Genomic DNA, 17,391 nt, shown 5'->3' with positions numbered 1-17,391 from the left:
TGTGTAGTGATTCATTACTAGACAAGGGGATTTCCATCCCGCACAGAGTGCACAACATTGTTTCTTCAAACCAAAGTATAGGTGCTTGATGCATCATTTTGGGGAACTTTTTTATATGCACCTTTCACCTGCTTGGTTTCCATTTATCTATACCCTTCTTGACTATGAAGCCGGAGCTGTCAGAGGGAGATGGAGGAAGGTGTACTTAAATGATTGGCCCCACCATAAAGCAACGAGCAGTGGGACTTCACCAATCATTCTGCTGACTGGTCCTTTAGTATATGGGTTAGTACTTTGCTGTAGATGACATTATTGTACGATTGAGGGGTTAGCCCAATGTGCCATAAATATTTTCTGCAGAGGATTGAAGACAATCTCATGAAGTCACACCCAAGAATCACTAAGTGGCTGCTGTGAACACTAGGCCTCATGAATGTCATGTTTTGTGCTTTCCCAGCACCAGTTATAGACAAGAAGGCTATTGCCGATCAGAACAAGGCCACAGTCGTTCCCAAGGAAGAGGGTAAAAAGTGAGTATATAAGTCTTTCAATATGAATGGTTCCACTAATGATGGGATGTTCTGGGGATATTACGAATAAGAGTTGCAATGTATACAGGGCATTAAATAAACACTTCTCAGCACTTTATTTGGGTGACTGCAAGGGGTTAGTCAATCTTGCACTCTCCTTCCACTCTGCTGTAGACTGAGCATAAATGTCACCCCAGATACAACATGCTACCCTAAAACAGGGCGATGAGTTTCCAAGAGACACTGTTCATCAGTCAATGCCTGAGGATTTAAAGTGAACCTGCCAGCTGATGCATGCTGCCCAGACTATGGGCACTGGCTGTATGATCACAGCCATGTATGTTAGTCTCTGAAACGCTGCGGCATTTCACAGAAACAAGCTATCGGGGACTGAGCTGCACTATTGACTAGTTGTACAGGCCACTGTCGGCAGGCAGGGAGAAGCCTTCAGGGCATAAACTCTCACTAAGGGCAGTGTTTGCAGTTCTTAGAAACTAAATGGCTGCAGCATTGATGTGACCACGATGCATGCGGTGTATCTGGGTCCTGCTTAACCTGAAACTTGGGTGAGACTGCAATCTGAATGTGAGGAAGTCTGAAAAGATATGAAGAGTGCGGGCTGCAACTTGGGCCTCATACAGACCTATTAGTCTGCCAAATGAAAACGTATGTAATGGACATGTGAAAAGCCTCAGTGACTCAGATCAAATCAGACAAGACACATTGCTGTCAGTTATACAGGACTCAGCTTCTGTTGACTCACTATTTTCAGAAGACTGAGGGTATGTGCACACGTCAGGTTTTTTTCCTGACAAAATCCGGAGATTTCTGGCAGAAAATCGCGTTTTTTTCCGCGCGGATTTTTCGCGTTTTTTTTGTGGAATTTTTGCTCTTTTTTTTTTTTTTTCCTGAAAGTCATTTTGGCTTAGAAATCCGCAAAAAGAATGAGCATGTCCATTTTTTTTTTTTTGCGGAATGCGTTTTTTTTGCGGTAAAAAACGCATCCATCTGAACAAAAACTCCGGAATGCATTTTAAATGATAGGATGCATATTTTTAGCGTTTTTGATGCGGAATTATAGCGTTTTTATAGCGAAAATCCGCAAAATAAACACTAAAAATCCGGACGTGTGCACATACCCTGACTGCCACACTTCCAGGAATATTACTGTGGCTTACAGTCTGTCTTGTTCCTGCAGGAAGCAGTGGTGTCTTGAAGACTTTGAGATTGGCCGTCCTTTAGGGAAAGGAAAGTTTGGCAATGTGTACTTGGCCCGTGAGAAGCAGAGTAAATTCATCCTGGCGCTGAAGGTTCTGTTCAAGTCCCAGCTGGAGAAGGCAGGGGTAGAACACCAGCTGCGCCGAGAGGTGGAAATCCAGTCTCACTTGAGGTGAGTGCATGGTCTGCTGCAGATTTCCTGAGTGAGGTGGGTTTTATTACAAATAGCCAGTCACTCGATGGTCTAGTTTAGTATTTGGCTTACAGATACAGACTTAAAGTACTAACCAAAGTCAGGAGTGGCACAATCGGAGGACAAGTATAAGGGCTCCTTTCCACTTGCGAGGAAAACAGATGAGTGCAATCCAATAAAAAATCGGATTGCACTCGGACCAATGTTGTTCAACAGGTGACATTCCATTTGTAGTGTTTTTTTTTTTTTTCCCAGCCGAAATCTGACTGAGAAGAAAATCGCAGCATGCTGCGATTGTCAGACGACTCGCCAATGCAAGTCAATGGGTGCGAGAAAAACGCACGCACTCGCACCATGCGCGTGCTGTCCGTTTTTTTTTGTTTGTTTGTTTTTACGTACCGTGTCCTTTGAAAAGCTGGTAATTCAGTGCAGTGTACAGTAAAATAACACTGACAGGTTAGATTAGTGTAGATATATATTCTACTCTAATCTAACCTGTCGGTGTGATTTTACTGTACACTGTGCTGAATTACCGGCTTTTCAAAGGACACCGGTACGTAAAAATCAGACCGCAATACGGATGTCATACGGATGTTGCAATAAAAATATTGCATGACACTCGCACACGTTACATCCGTTTTTTCGGTCCATAAATCAGCCTTTTTTTTTTTTTTTTTCTCAAGTGGAAAGGAGCCCTAATAGAAATACAAGCACCACTTCTGCATTGATCACCTACTCCTGGGTTTGGCTTACAAATACGGAGGTCAAATACTGAACATGGCCCAGTCTGCAGTTTGTACTCCTGTTACTTAGACATCAGAGTCTCCTCCATAGGAGAAATATCAAAATGGAGAAGAACCTGTCTGCTTACATCTGGGATCCAAAATTTCTTTACCACCTCCCAATGATGGCTGCATTACCTGTGTTCAAGTTGTTTCTCATGACCAGACTCAAAACTACTCTGAATATAGAGTAAGCTTGTAGTCATGAGACATGTATAAAATAGCTACTTCATCAAACTTCCATTTAGCCTGTCCAATAATGCCATTAAGCTGCAGATGTAGGGTTAATGGCATTTTGAAGGAGACCAGCCACTGAACTAAGTGACACTTGAAAGAAAACTGCCTCTATTCCTCCCAGGAGCTGGTGGCTCCTAGTCATATTGGCATGCTGGCACAGCTGTTGATCACTCCCAGCACTGAGCGGAGGCTGTAGGTGCGCACTGGCACTTTGACAGATGGCTCTGCAGAGTGCCAGTGCTTGCTTGGGGTACTTTCACACTGGCGTTTTTTTAAATCTGTCACAATGCGTCGTTTTGCAGAAAAAACGCATCCTGCAAAAGTGCTTGCAGGATGCGTTTTTTTCCCCATAGACTTCTATTGGCGACGGATTTGCACACTTCGCATCCGTCTTGCGACGAATGCGTCGTGCTTTGGCGGACCGTCGGGGAAAAAAAACCCTACATGTAACGTTTTTTTTTCTCCCGACGGACCGCTTTTTCCGACCGCGCATGCGCGTCCGGAACTCCGCCCCCACCTCCCCGCACCTTACAATGGGGCAGCGGATGCGCCGGAAAAATGCATCCGCTGCACCCATTGTATAATGCAGCAAACGCTAGTGTCGGAATCTCTCCCCGACGCATTGCGACGGGGAGATTCCGACGCTAGTGTGAAAGAAGCCTTAGTCACCACTCAGTGCTGGGAGTGATCTCTGAAGGCTGGCTTCTGGGAGGAATAGCTAAATTTGACCACACTTCTAGTTCAGCAGCCAGGCACCTTTTTGAATGCTTTTGACCTACAGATTAACCCTATATCTGCAGGTTAATAATTGGCAGACCTGACTAGACTTTCTCAAGAATATTAAAGTGAAGCTGTCGGGTTAGATATAGGGTCGTCTGAGCTGACCGGTTCCTGTTTAGTCTTCATACTCTCTTTAATTATTGGTATTTGAACTTACATTTGTTTCAGGCATCCCAACATTCTACGACTTTATGGCTATTTTCATGATGCCACCAGAGTCTATCTCATCTTGGATTATGCCCCCCGTGGGGAGCTCTACAGGGAACTTCAGAGGTGCACACGATTCGATGAGCTGAGATCGGCTACTGTGAGTAGTGTAATCTGATTAGTGGGGTCACTCGTTATCATAGCCATACAGGCATGAAGGGAAATGCCTCCAAATAGAATCTCATGGTTATGTTCACAAGTCCTGTAATAATCTGTAAAACTAATGTATCAGGTTTTCCAAAGAATTCCATAGAAAGTGACTTTAAAGAGTTGACAGGTTGTTTGCACAATTTTCTTTTTCTGCTAAGATAACAGTTTGCTGCTGGATCTGTTTCATATGGATGATTACTTGACATGTGAACTTAAAATGAGTACCCATAACCCAGGGAAGCAGTCTACAGGCAGGAAGTCGGGAGAAGCAAACTGCACTCGATTGGGATCTCATGGGCTCACACTCCTGCTGTTAGTCGGCAGCATGAAGAGTGAGCTTCTGTGAACTGTGCCAAACCTGCTCTGTGTTTTTTATTCCATACCAGTCACTAATGGAATTTTCTGCAGTCATGCAAACTACACTGATCTGTAGGCTAGCAGAGCTTTCTGACTAGTAGTGTCCACAGCGCAGCTGCAATGTGAACACAGCCTGACGGATGTAATTCCTGTAGCACCCAATCAATGACTGAGGTCCATGCAGAGTGATGCACGTGACTGCAGCCTTAATTTCCAGACGGGTTGCAGGTCTCTTGGCCTGTCCATGATCTCCTCATTAGGCATATATGAAACTGTTGGGCTTGCATCAGACCAGTCCGTCTGGGAATTGTTCTGTACCTGTATAGTAACAAGAAATCCCATATGAATGTAGATGATGCAGTGCTGGCCTCCAGCAATCACCCCAGGGAGGGGTGGCAGGTTGTGTTCTGTGCTGACATTGGTCAGTGACTAACCATGTAATGGTAGGTATTTGCATCTGTAAATTAAGTATTGATTATGAATTTAATGGGAACCTGACTTTATCGATCAGAAGTTATTTCTCATGTAATTTGTCTAACTCCCCTCCCTATAGATCAGTCTTTGCAAAATTATGAACCTATTCAAATATATTTCATTATCTGGCTTTTCTTCCACACTTGGGCTAGCTTCACATTAGCGCTTCTGTGCGAAGTGTATCATCTGCATGTGCAAACACATGCTTACGCCTCTGCATCAACTTATGCATGACGCCAAAAAAAATTACGTGTGCATGGTGGAGTTGGTGACATCATTTCCTGGACATGCACAGTCTAAATTCTGCATGCTTATAGAACAAATGCATACGCATGTCCTTGCGTACCAATGCGTTCCTATTGACCGTAATGCATTTTTAACATTCATTCACATGACTGCACAATACTTGATGCCACAGAAAATGGCATCTCTCTCTCACTCTCTCTCACCAATATTATCATGCAGTGTTGATCCTGACTGTCTGCAAATGTGGCGGCCAAAGTAGAGCCCCCTTCCCATCTCCTGAGTGAGGATACAGATGTGGCAGCAGAAGCTGAGATTGCTCTATGCCAGTCTGATCCTGGTTCTTATTGAGCACACGCCATTAGTCTTGTTACTGTCTGGTTTGTACAGAAAATATATTCACACTAGTCCTATTGCAGGTTTGGGGGTTAAACTGCAAGAAACATAAACCCAAACAGATGTTAAATGATCTCCAAGAAGCCTCAATCACTGAAGTGCATTATTCTCTTTGCAGTACATCACTGAGCTCGCAGATGCCCTCCTGTATTGTCACTCAAAGAAAGTCATCCACCGAGACATCAAGCCTGAGAATCTCCTCCTTGGGTCCAATGGGGAGCTGAAGATTGCAGACTTTGGCTGGTCAGTGCATGCCCCATCTTCAAGGTGAGTGCCATGCTCCAGGGTAGGAATGGCATTCTTGCAGCTCCAGAGAATGCAGTCTGTGCCCCCCTAGCCACTGTATTGGCATATGGTTCCACGACTGTAAACCCCAGACCCTGAAGATGATGGATCCAGTGGCCTAATCTCAACCCTTTTATCGCTTTACAGCTTGCATGGAGCGACTGCTGTTTGTGCAAAGTACATCAGTCCTTGCAGCATTGCACGTCAGGAAATGGGACTGAGAATTCCGATCCATTACTCGTACATATTCTATAATGGTCTTTTATGCCTCAGATCCAAAACAAAGCCACTTCTCCATGCAGCTCGACATCAGATTTGCTTTGTCGGTGATATGGGAGTGGGTGCTATACACTACATAATTGGGGAAAGCTGAGCAGCTAGTGATCAGTACCCAACATGCCAAGCTCATGTCTACAAAAGAGGTTTTCTTCTACCATCTCTTGTAAATTAAGTCTTGCCCCCCCCTTATTTCTGTCCTCAGAGCTTGTCCTGATCTTGACTGTGCCGAGGCAGAACTTGTTGTGCCCACCATAATGGAGCAGCATTTCTCTGCATACAGGGGTCATGCTGATCTTGCCAATATAAAATGTTCAGTGAGTGCTTGATGGCTTCATGTCAGGAAAGGAAATTAATGTGCATCTAATAAGGGATGCGGGCTTTACATAAAAGGCCTCGAGTTGAGTGTAACGGTAGGATGTGAATCTCTCCACTGGGTCATTGTGACCAATCCAATGGGTCACAGTAGCGTCTGAGCTGGCGTCAGAACTGTTGATTGCTGTCCGATGCCTTTGCTTATAGTAATGGGCTTTATCAGCACAGAAGAGTGAAGTGCTTGAATTCATATCCTTGCAATGTAACATCCAGCACCTGAGGCTTGTTAAAGACCCATTATACAAATAATGCATAAAAGGCATTGACTCCATATGTATTGTATATGGTATTCCAATACTTGGTCTTTGTCCTACGTTAAAGCCCTAGGGGCACTTATCTTGGCATGTTTCCTGTGTAAGGCCTCATTCACAGTGTATTTGATCAGTATTTGTATGCCAAAACCAGGAGCATCACAAACATCACAAATGAGTGTCACTTTTCAATCCTAGTTTCTCTTTAAGTTCCCCTCTTGATTATTGGCATTAACTGATGCAAAATAGTGAGGTGTGATTGAGGCCTTAAACAGCTAAAAGCCACCAATGAACACTATGTAATAGATCTATACCGGATCACTCGGTGCACATGGGCTGCCATGGTTCTCTGCAGCAAAAGCTGTGCTTGCACTGCCGAGAACTAATCCTTTTCTGCACAAAAGATCATTTCACCCAATTAGTTTAGTTTTATTCATTCATCAAATGATTCGCAGACTCTGAAAAATCCAGTGCTGTTCTGCTGGTGTACTCACTGCGCATACGTTACCTATCTTGCTTTTCATGCTATACTACACTCTGCAGCTCAGGAAGGGCCTATATAGCTCGTATGGATTAAGCTGTTAACATTGGAACATAATGTGGGGTGTCCTGGGGGTATATGAATTGACCTTGGTAGTCTCAGATATATGCCTCCATTTCCCCTCTCTCCTCTGGGCTGTTAAGACTACAGGAAATGTGTTGGCACTCAAACCATGGTAACAATGCTGCGCTGTGGCGTGTGACTGACGCCATCAGTAGCCTTCACCCCAAGCTTGGTCTAGTCTGTGCCTTGTCTTCTCACTTCCTGAATCGCATGCATTATTAGGTTTTGTACCTAGAGACACCATATATTTCAGGAGGACCACGTTGTGCGGGACCTTGGACTACCTGCCCCCTGAGATGATTGAGGGTCGGATGCACGATGAGAAGGTTGACCTGTGGAGTCTCGGTGTCCTCTGCTACGAGTTCCTAGTTGGGAAGCCCCCTTTTGAAGCAGAGACTCACCAGGAAACTTACCGTAGAATTTCAAAGGTAAAGTCAATCGTTCCTGTGACCCACTGGTCACTGTAAGGGCAGAGCAGCCATTTATGGACCTGTGGCTTACACCGGCTGTGCCAACATGGTACTATACATGGTGTCTTATAAAAGTAGCTTGGGCCTAGCAACTGCAGGGGGCAAGTAGCCGCATTGTGACCAGTTGATGCTTGTGTATAGTTGGTGACTCCTCACTCTTCTCTCCAGGTGGAGTACCAGTACCCTCCGTATGTGTTAGAGGGTGCCAGAGACCTCATCTCTAAACTGCTGAAGCACAACCCCAATCACAGGCTGCCTCTGAGGGATGTCCTTAAACACCCCTGGATTGTACAGAACTCCAGTAAGCACCCCCAGACGACAGAATGCCCCCCAGGCCTGCCACAGTGAGACCAGGCTGCGAGCTTACAGCTTGTATTCCAGTAATCTGTGTTGGTGGTTTCTATTGCGGCCCCTGTGTGGCCTGCAGGGGATCTCAGAGCGATGAGTGCCCTTGCTGTGAATACACTGAATGTTTGAGGACCCTGTGGATGAGATCTGCCTGATCCGGGGAGGATGACCAGTGCAATATTGATCTACGAATGCCATGATGTATTTATTGAGGCTGCAGGCGCAGTCTTCACCAGCTGCTTGAATATGTGAATGGGGTCGTCCAGATCTACTACATGTAAATACCTACTGGGATTCTTTTTTCCTTTTACGTGTTTGTCTCTGTCTCTTTCTATGTTTCGAAGGCAAATTTTACATATTTCAATAAAAAGTCTAACTTTTGTTGGTGTTTTATTACTATATGGAAAGAAGAAATACAAGCCAGCTCACCCGTGATGCATAAACCAAACTTCAGGAGCACGGACCCGCTGTGTCCAGGCGTATAAAGTCCAAAACAAGAAGAGAATGTCCAGCTTCACTGAATCCGTAAAAAAAAAGTTTTCTTTATTCACAAACTTTAAGCATAGAGGATACAGACTTCAGCACAACCATATGGGTAAGAATCTCAACGCGTTTCTGGAGACTAAGCTCCCTTAATCATGACATGCTGAAGTCTGTATCCTCTATGCTTACTTTGTGAATAAAGAAAACTTTTTTTTTTTTTTTATGGATTCAGTGAAGCTGGACATTCTCTTCTTGTTTTGGGTTTATTACTATATGCAGAGGCTGAAGTCTAAATATTAAAGAAACGTCTGTCCTCTCCCTGGGACATATGACCTATTAATATGGGCATATGGTAATGGTGGAACATTTCTGTTCCTACCTGTATGCCTCAATAACTGTCTTGTTGCTGAGAAGTGTTAGTCTTTATGTTAATAATGTCTTCCAGGTCTGGGGCATGAGTTGTCTAGGAGAAATTCCTCCTCCTGCACTCCCTCAAATGTATACCTCATCCTCCCTTCTGTGGGTGCTGCGTTCAGGGATCTTCTGCGCAGGTGCCAGAAACGTCTGCTCCAGTGACCTTTGGTGTGTATGCTGATGGGGTACCCTTCCCCACTTCTTCCCTGCATAGTCATTGCCATGTAAACATGGTTCCTAGTGACTGTGCAGGGAGGAAGTTGGTAGAGCACCGTATCAGCATGCACACCAGAGGTCACAGTGACTCGCTGCCACCTGCACAGAAGATCCCTGAATTCAGCACCCACAGAAGAGGAGTTATGGATTTCTGAGGAAGTGCAGCGTGTGGGATTCTGGGGGCTGTAACTGACGCTGATGGGAGTAAGTATTGCAATGAGAACATAATTAATATTAGGCATACAGGTAGGACTAGTGTTGAGGTACCTTCACACTAAACGACGCTGCAGCGATCCAGATGACGATCCGGATCGCTGCAGCGTCGCTGGAGAGCTATCACACAGACAGCTCTCCAGCGACCAATGATGCCGGTAACCAGGGTAAACATTGGGTTACTAAGCGCAGGGCCGCGCTTAGAAACCTGATGTTTACCCTGGTTACCATCCTAAAAGTAAAAAAAAAAACACACTACATACTTACCTTCCGCTGTCTGTCCCTGGCGCTCTGCTTCTCTGTACTGGCAGTGAGCACAGCGGCCGGAAAGCAGAGCGGTGACGTCACCGTTGTGCTTTCCGGCTGCTGCGCTCAGTGAGTGCAGGAAAGCACAGCGCCCGAGGACAGACAGCTGAAGGTAAGTATGAAGCTTTTTTTTTTTTTTTTTTACTTTTAGGATGGTAACCAGGGTAAACATCGGGTTACTAAGCGCGGCCCTGTGCTTAGTAACCCGATGTCTTTGCTGGTAACCAGGGTAAACATCACAGTATCTGCGTCACACACGCCAATTCAGCAGGAGAGCCAGCGACCAAAGAAAGTGCTGGCCTTCTAGCCCCGACCAACGACATCACAGCAGGATTCTGATCACTGCTGCGTGTCAAACTGAACGATATCGCTAGCCAGGACGCTGCAATGTCACGGATCGCTAGCGATATCGTTCAGTGTGAAGGTACCTTTACACTTGTTACCTGTATGTCCAGAACGTTCATAAATGCCCCAGGGGGTGACAGTCCCTTTAACCTCTCAAGAATTCCTCCCCAATGGCCATCACTTCACAATGGCAGTTAATGTGCTACATCAGTTAAAGCACCACTCTAGGCTTTACATTTTATTGCACTGCTGGAGTGATGCTTCAAATTTAATTCCCCATCTGCTGCCTTTATACTCTTCCAGCATCACCCCATAGGTCTCTGGCAAACATTGACCTTCCTGCAGCTCCAGTGTTTCATGGGAGTGTGCTGGAGGTTTAGGAAAGGGTCCGGTGCCACCAGTTGACAGTTCAAATTTTTTTTTTTTTTTTACTTGAGATTGCAACTGATGGCAAAAAACTGTGTGAAAGGGGCCTTACCTGCTGTATGCCAATGAGATTTAGGCTGGAGTCGCACTACCATATAGTACAGCTGGGTGCTATGTGATACAATGTGACATGGAACTGAGCCCAGTATTATACTATGGGGTAGCTCAAATCTGCAATTGTTTTCTGATGGCGATTTGGCAGCTAGACTCGCCACACTCGTACCCATACAAGTCTATGGGTAAGTTAACACAAGGTGTTTTTGCTGTGTTTTAATGCAAATTTTCAGCTGCTTTTTACAATACCAGCAAAACCTGAGATTTCAGAAATCTCATGCACACACATTGGTTTCTTGTTTATCAGTATTTTGCATTTTGTGGACAGAGCATGTCACTTCTTTCAGTGTTTTTGCTGCATTTTTTTCACCCATTGACTTGAATGGGTGTTGAAAGAAAGCAGGCATCATTATTTGCTGCTGAAAATCCATGGACATTAGCATGGACAAAGAAGAAAAACACAAATGTGTTTTTGATGCAGCTTCTTCCCTGCCAAGATCAGGTTTTGCAGCAGCAAAAAAGCCCTGTGTGAACTTACCCTACGGGTGTGAGTGAAACATACGGCACTTGGATATCACCCAAGTGCAGTGCAATTCCTGTTGATGCTGGCAGCAAAGGAGAGAAGTTGCTCCTCCACAGTTGTGCTCTGCTCCTGTTATGCAAGAGCAGCAGAGGTTAATTAGCATATTGCATCAGATGCTATATACTAGTGGGGCATCAGCCTATGGGAAGGTGCAAACTTTCTTCTGGCTTAGTTGTCTCCTCATTCAAAGTGTACCTCAATGTTTATTTTTAAATATTAAACTGGAAAGTTTATGTAAGTGTATGAAAACATTACAAATCCATCACAGATCCTGGTTCTGAAGGCTGCCCTTTCCCAAAATGCCTGGGATGGGTATGTATACAGATCTGGGGAGACAGGATTTCATTTAAAGGGACTCTGTCACCCCCTCCAGCCGTTAGAAACTAAAAGAGCCACATTGTGCAGCAGTAATGCTGCATTCTAACAAGGTGGCTCTTTTAGTTATTGGTGCAGTCAAAGCAGAATTTAATTTTGCAAAAATACCTGTCTTTAGTCATGGAGGGGGTGACAGAGTCCCTTTAATGACCCCCCCATCATCTAGATGAACTTGTTTGTCAAATGCAATGATTTGCAAGCTGTGCAACATGTCACCTAGTGTAAGCATGAGGTGTTGCTGCTTAAATAGTATTATAGGTACACGGAACAAATGCATCTTAATCTTCTGTGCAGAGAATGTTTGTCTAACTGTAAACCATTCCCTTGCATTGATCAGCCTAGACTGTCCTGTGTAGAAGGGGCATTAGTCTAACGGAGAGCACAGAAAATGGGTCTATAGAGAGGGAAGCACATGAAGAAATTTATACGCTAATAAAAACTGCAGCACTCTGGATCCAGTGAGAGACACTCACATTTTCTGTCTATACAATGTACACAGAAAGCTGCCAATCAATATGGAATACTACATGCCTGTAGGATTACTAGTCCAATAATATCTGCTGATGGTTTAATTGGAACTATAGCAAGAGGCCCAGGAAGTGACACATCACTGCAGTCTCTGTGATGCGGTCATTAATGGTAAAATCCTAGTGATCCTTTAACAAAAAAAAAAAACTGTACCACCATTTGTTTAAAAAAAAAGTCTAAATCCAGCTGTTGTTGTGCTGGTAGAAGTACCTCTAGCCTCATAATATGCAATGTAACAGCATGCAGAGCGCCAAAGTAGTAATGCAAGTAAAATATTAAAGGTTCCCCCCCCCCAACCAAATCTGTGTATGTTCACACAGTAAGTTAAGGTACCTTCACACTGAGCAACTTTCAACGAGAACGACAGCGATCGCAGCGTCCTGGATAGCGATCTCGTTGTGTTTGACACGCAGCATCGATCTGGATCCCGCTGTGACATCGCTGGTCGGAGCTAGAAGTCCAGAACTTTATTTGGTCATCAGGTCGGCGTGATTGGTCCCGTTTAACAGCAAAAGCAACGATGCCTGCAATGGTTATTCAAGATTGCACTGTGCAGGCATGTACTATGGAGGACAGAGAATGAACTTCAATCCAATATTGCAGCCAGCGGGTAAGGAAAGGGTGAATCAAACACTCGAAAACCCCGCCTCTATGGCTGAAGATTGTTCCCTCCAAATTCAGGTCACAGTGTCCCTTTAAGCACTAATTTAGTTAAAAAAACACAGTGGAGAATGATCCTGTTGCATTTCAGTGTGTGACCAGCAGATGCCAGTGAAGAAGCAATGTTTACAGTCCTTGATGAAATCTTGCTGGAAAACTGATCTAAGACCCCCAAAGCTTATAAAGCCAGGGGGCACTTTAGTCGAAAGCTTTAGTTGACATTTAGCTTAAAATCTCATCCTCCACACTGGCATTTATTATCAAGGAAGGAAAAAAAAAAATTTGTAACTGGGGATTTTACCTGTGATATGAGGAAAATTAATAGTCTCCTGCACTGTGGCCCACCCAGGATCACATGACTCCCTACAGTCACAGCTAGAGCTGTAGCAACACCTCTTGCCTATACATTGTTATGGGCTATATAGCAATCTGCTATCCATTACATAAGTGGATCTAGAGCAGGGGTCCCCAACTCCAGTCCTCAAGGCCCACCAACAGGTCATGTTTTCAGGATTTCCTTTGCATTGCACAGGTGATGCAATTATTACCTGGGCAAGACTAAGGAAATCCTGAAAACATGACATGTTGGTGGGCCTTGAGGACTGGAGTTGGGGACCCCTGATCTCGAGACATGGGTCCCCCTAAATCCAGAGCAGGGTATGGTGTGCCCACCTAGCGGACTCCACCCCTACTTATACATGCACTAATCATTGTGATCTGCACAGTTCTGGTTCCAGCTGGCAGTATGCAGAAGTGTAAGTGCAGCTTGGGACGTGACTGGCATAATCACTATGAACTACATCAAACAGGAGACAATCTTATAATTTTTTGTTATAAAGGATTTTTTTCTTTAATATTTGAAGTGGATTCTAAAGGTAAGGCACTAAGCAAGCCAGACGACTGCAGTAAAACCACGTTCCTGCCAAGTTTCACAAGTGATGGGGTGGGAGAGTCCCCATTGGGGATACTGCTAGTACTTTACTATATATTTACTCCAGTCACTCACAGATCTGCCCACACAGGAATGCTGGGGGCAGATCCTGAACAAGCAGGAGGCCCCCTGCTGGATCGGTGTCTGCATAGCACACCAGCTGCGCTGCATTGTGGACACTGCCAGCTGCAGAGGATTTTTCAGGCAGATTTGGATGTGACTGGAGTAAGACAGGATGTCGTCTCCAATCAGTACTTTATAGTCAGACTTAACCAGTTAATGACTAGGGCGTTGTTCCAGTGTTTTATATCTTCTAGAGTAACTGATTCAAATTAATATATTAAATCTCCGGTACATTATAAAGCTCATTATTTCACAAGGGCGCAGACTCCAGGAGATGACGTGCAGGAAGGGGTCCGCAGAATCACCTGGTAGGACGTAGACCCTCTGCATTTTACGATGGAGGCTTGAAGAAGCCAGTCCTTCTGAAGTATCTGACGAGGAAGGGAACGGACACGACGGTGATGCTGATCCGCACCGGGGCAAACAGTTTATGAACGGCGTATGCCAGCACGAAGGTACTGGTGCCGGACGCCAGCTTGGACTGGACCACAGCTTCACTGAAGCCCACTTTAAGAAGCAGCGACGGGACATCCAGACCGCTGAGGAGGAAGAAACACACAGTCAATGCACAAGGAAAGACAGGTGACAACTAGTATGAAGCTACCGCTGTCACCCAGCTTTTCAGAAATTACAAGAAAGCCATTCTGGACTCTGGTAAAGTTGGGTGACACCATTTCCCATGAAGAGCTTAGGAGCCCAGTCTTACAGAGTGGTTTCTCACTGCACAATTCCAGACTCTCAGCGACAAATGTGGCCGAGCTATTCCACACAGCTTTCCTAGATTCCTGAATAGCAGACATGGAACCTATTTATACAATGGAAAGCTGGGAGGTAATATGGACACCAGCCCGCATGAGAGGTCACCCAACTTTACCAGACTCCTGAACAGCAGATAAAGCACTTCCTAACAAGGCATTTGCCATTTTGCCCTATAAGAAAGTTGGGTGACTACTAGTTCTCCTATACGATGGGCTGTCACTCAGCTTTCCTAAATTCCAGAGCAGGAAAGCTTCCTCACCATACAATATTACAGCATGCAATAACTAGACAGGTTTTTCAGGACTCCGGTAAAGCTGAGTGACGCTCATTAAGGATCATCCCACGTTTCCAAAGTCCTAGATGGCAAATCTATATCTAGTGCGTGACATGAGAAATGTTTCATATAATTCGGCACTAGGAAGGCTGGGTGCCACTGTCATTAACATGCTGCTATCCAGCTTTCCTAATTTCCTGAATGGCAAGGGTCTTTCCATTACACCACTAGCCAGTGGAGCATAACTTCAATCCGTGTCCGTCTCAAATATAAAATAACAAACCCACAATCATCTTGCCCTTCAGTGGTCTTGGAAAGCTGGGTGACAACTCAGGAGCTATAATAGAGCCATACTGTCACAGTTTTCCCAGAAAGTTCTAATTTCAAGGAGCGAATGTCCATCGTACACATGGACTGGCACCTTGCAGATGCCCGGCGTGCCCATACAGGCATGGCAGAGCGGCCTCACCTGGAGACCAGTGCATAGAACATTCCCAGCGACACCAGTGAAATCCCGACGTGGAACGCCACCGCCACTCCGCCGTACTCCGCGAACACCCGCCTCAGCTGCTGCGCCCTGCTTAGCTTCTGCCCACCGCTCTCCGCAGACACGCCGGCCGGATCACCGCTGCCCTGCACGAAGCCACAGATATAAATGGCAGAACTGCCGGGCGCCACTGCGGCCACATTACACCCACCTGAGCCGCGTACGGCCGCACACTCATGGCTGGGAGCTGCGGCGGGGGGCAGACAGCGGGAGGCCGCAGAGCCCCGACCTCCCGTACGCACCGCAGCCGGGCAGCCCCCAAGCACAGGCCGCGGAGTGCAGGCCGCAGCACCGGGCCCCGGAGGAGGTGTCCCGGGAGAAGCAGCATTACCGGCAGCAGCAGACCCCCACACACACAGCGCCGAGCACAGCCCCGGCCTTATCACTGCCGCCCAGAGCGCGGGAGCCGCCTCCCCGCCAGCGCTGATAACACGGATATCATCAGTGGACGCGGATACAGTAGAGCAGAGCTGCGCCTGCGCGGGGGGGGATGTCACCTTGGATTTTCTATAAAATTCATTTGGACGGGTTTATATGCCCTAATTATGTGGAAATATTTGGTGAAGGATATATTATTCTTTAGGTTGATCATGTATAAATGGTGTGCTAAAGGCCCTTTGAACTAATAAAGTTTATACCAATGTTATTGATTTCTCTTTATTTCTATTTTATTTTTGTCATTTATTTTTTTTACTTCTATTTAGTTTTTCATTGTGTTAATTTCCATCATTTTTTATTTATTTTTTCTTGCTCATTATTTATTGTTCATATATTTTTCCACATCATTCATTCCCATTTTATATCTGTTTACATATATAGTTTATTTCTTTTAAATTATGCACACACAATATTTTTTTCACATTTTTATTTTCATTTTTTTCTCATCACTTCATTTCATTTCACACATTTATATAATTTTATATATATTTTTTTCTTTTTTGTTTATTTATCATGGTATGATATCGCATATCATCAGCAAATTTTTACTTTCTGGCCGGAACCTGCACATATTTTTCTACATGTTTCTCTTATTTGTAGTATGGTCACTTCTTTCCCTGTACTAAGATGGCTGCGAGGACGCTGTGTGCGCCGCCTCGCGCATGCGCCCGCTTCGTACCGGCCTCAGTTGCTGTGGAGATGCGCCGCTGACTGTGACTCACATCGCACTCTGTGGCGCACTTCCTGCTTCTATTTGCCGGGACACGGCGGGCTTGTGGGTGAGTGCGGCTCCATGTAATGTGGCGTTCTCGATTGATAGTGACAACAGCTGCTATGGTGCTATTTAAACACCACACATCCCGTCCTCCCCCCTGACGAAACGGTAGCGAAACACGTGTTGGAGTGTAGTGAGGGGGTGGTGTGTGCTGTCCTTTCGTCAGTATTTCAATATGCATTGATTCCTTATCATTCTTATACCTTTTCATGGTTAGTGTTGCCTATATTTAATGAAATTATACAGGGTATATTTTGCATTATGCACTATGCACTTTCATTTCTTGTTATATATATATATAAACATATGGATATCAATTGAATGTGTTGTTATAGGCAGCATTACCATTGTTATTTTGGTCACTCAATATTGGATGATCTTTACAACTAAATATTTATGTTGGCCGAGTGTCGTACCTTGCCCCCTCACTTGACCATCACGTTTTTATTATCTGTGTTCTTCTATAATGTTATGCATGATTTTTAACTTTTGTTGTACAATCATGTTCTTTTTAAATGGTACTTAATAAAGTTTATATATTTGATATTTTGTGTATTTTGGATACTTTTTTTCTTTTTTGAATTTATTTCTACCCTAGCTATACCTCCACCCCTCAAACCTCCAACAGTCCCACTGCCTACTCTTGGAAAGATTCCACGTCTGACCCACGTCCTCTCCAATAAAAAAAGAATGTACAGTTCCCATTGAACACCAGATCACATACATAGCGAGCAACTTTTGTTTTGACCAAAAGATTTTATAAGC

At 44.8% G+C, this 17,391-nt stretch overlaps 2 protein-coding genes across 2 annotated transcripts in view; one reads left to right on the top strand and one right to left on the bottom strand.

Annotated features, from left to right (window-relative positions):
* Positions 1-8,557, top strand: part of AURKA (aurora kinase A) — a 30,248-nt gene extending 21,691 nt beyond the window's left edge. Inside the window, exons 4-9 of the mRNA XM_069750933.1 lie at positions 458-530; positions 1,729-1,920; positions 3,909-4,047; positions 5,686-5,834; positions 7,612-7,786; positions 7,997-8,557. Of these exons, the coding sequence (XP_069607034.1) occupies positions 458-530; positions 1,729-1,920; positions 3,909-4,047; positions 5,686-5,834; positions 7,612-7,786; positions 7,997-8,176 (908 nt within the window). The 3' untranslated portion in view covers positions 8,177-8,557. The remainder of the gene's footprint in view (positions 1-457; positions 531-1,728; positions 1,921-3,908; positions 4,048-5,685; positions 5,835-7,611; positions 7,787-7,996) is intronic.
* Positions 8,558-13,597: 5,040 nt separating this feature from the next.
* On the bottom strand, positions 13,598-15,869 carry FAM210B (family with sequence similarity 210 member B). The gene is made up of 3 exons (XM_069750932.1): positions 15,565-15,869; positions 15,336-15,499; positions 13,598-14,372 (listed from the first exon to the last, which is right to left on the bottom strand). The coding sequence occupies exons 1-3, from the start codon at positions 15,739-15,741 to the stop codon at positions 14,165-14,167; spliced, it is 549 nt and encodes a 182-aa protein (XP_069607033.1). The 5' UTR covers positions 15,742-15,869; the 3' UTR covers positions 13,598-14,164.
* Positions 15,870-17,391: the final 1,522 nt, after the last annotated feature.

Source organism: Ranitomeya imitator, chromosome 2 (genome assembly GCF_032444005.1).
Source record: "Ranitomeya imitator isolate aRanImi1 chromosome 2, aRanImi1.pri, whole genome shotgun sequence".
NCBI classification, from domain to species: Eukaryota; Metazoa; Chordata; class Amphibia; order Anura; family Dendrobatidae; genus Ranitomeya; species Ranitomeya imitator.
The sequence above is the reverse complement of the archived record's forward strand: the minus strand, read 5'-3'. Positions and strand labels throughout refer to the sequence as shown.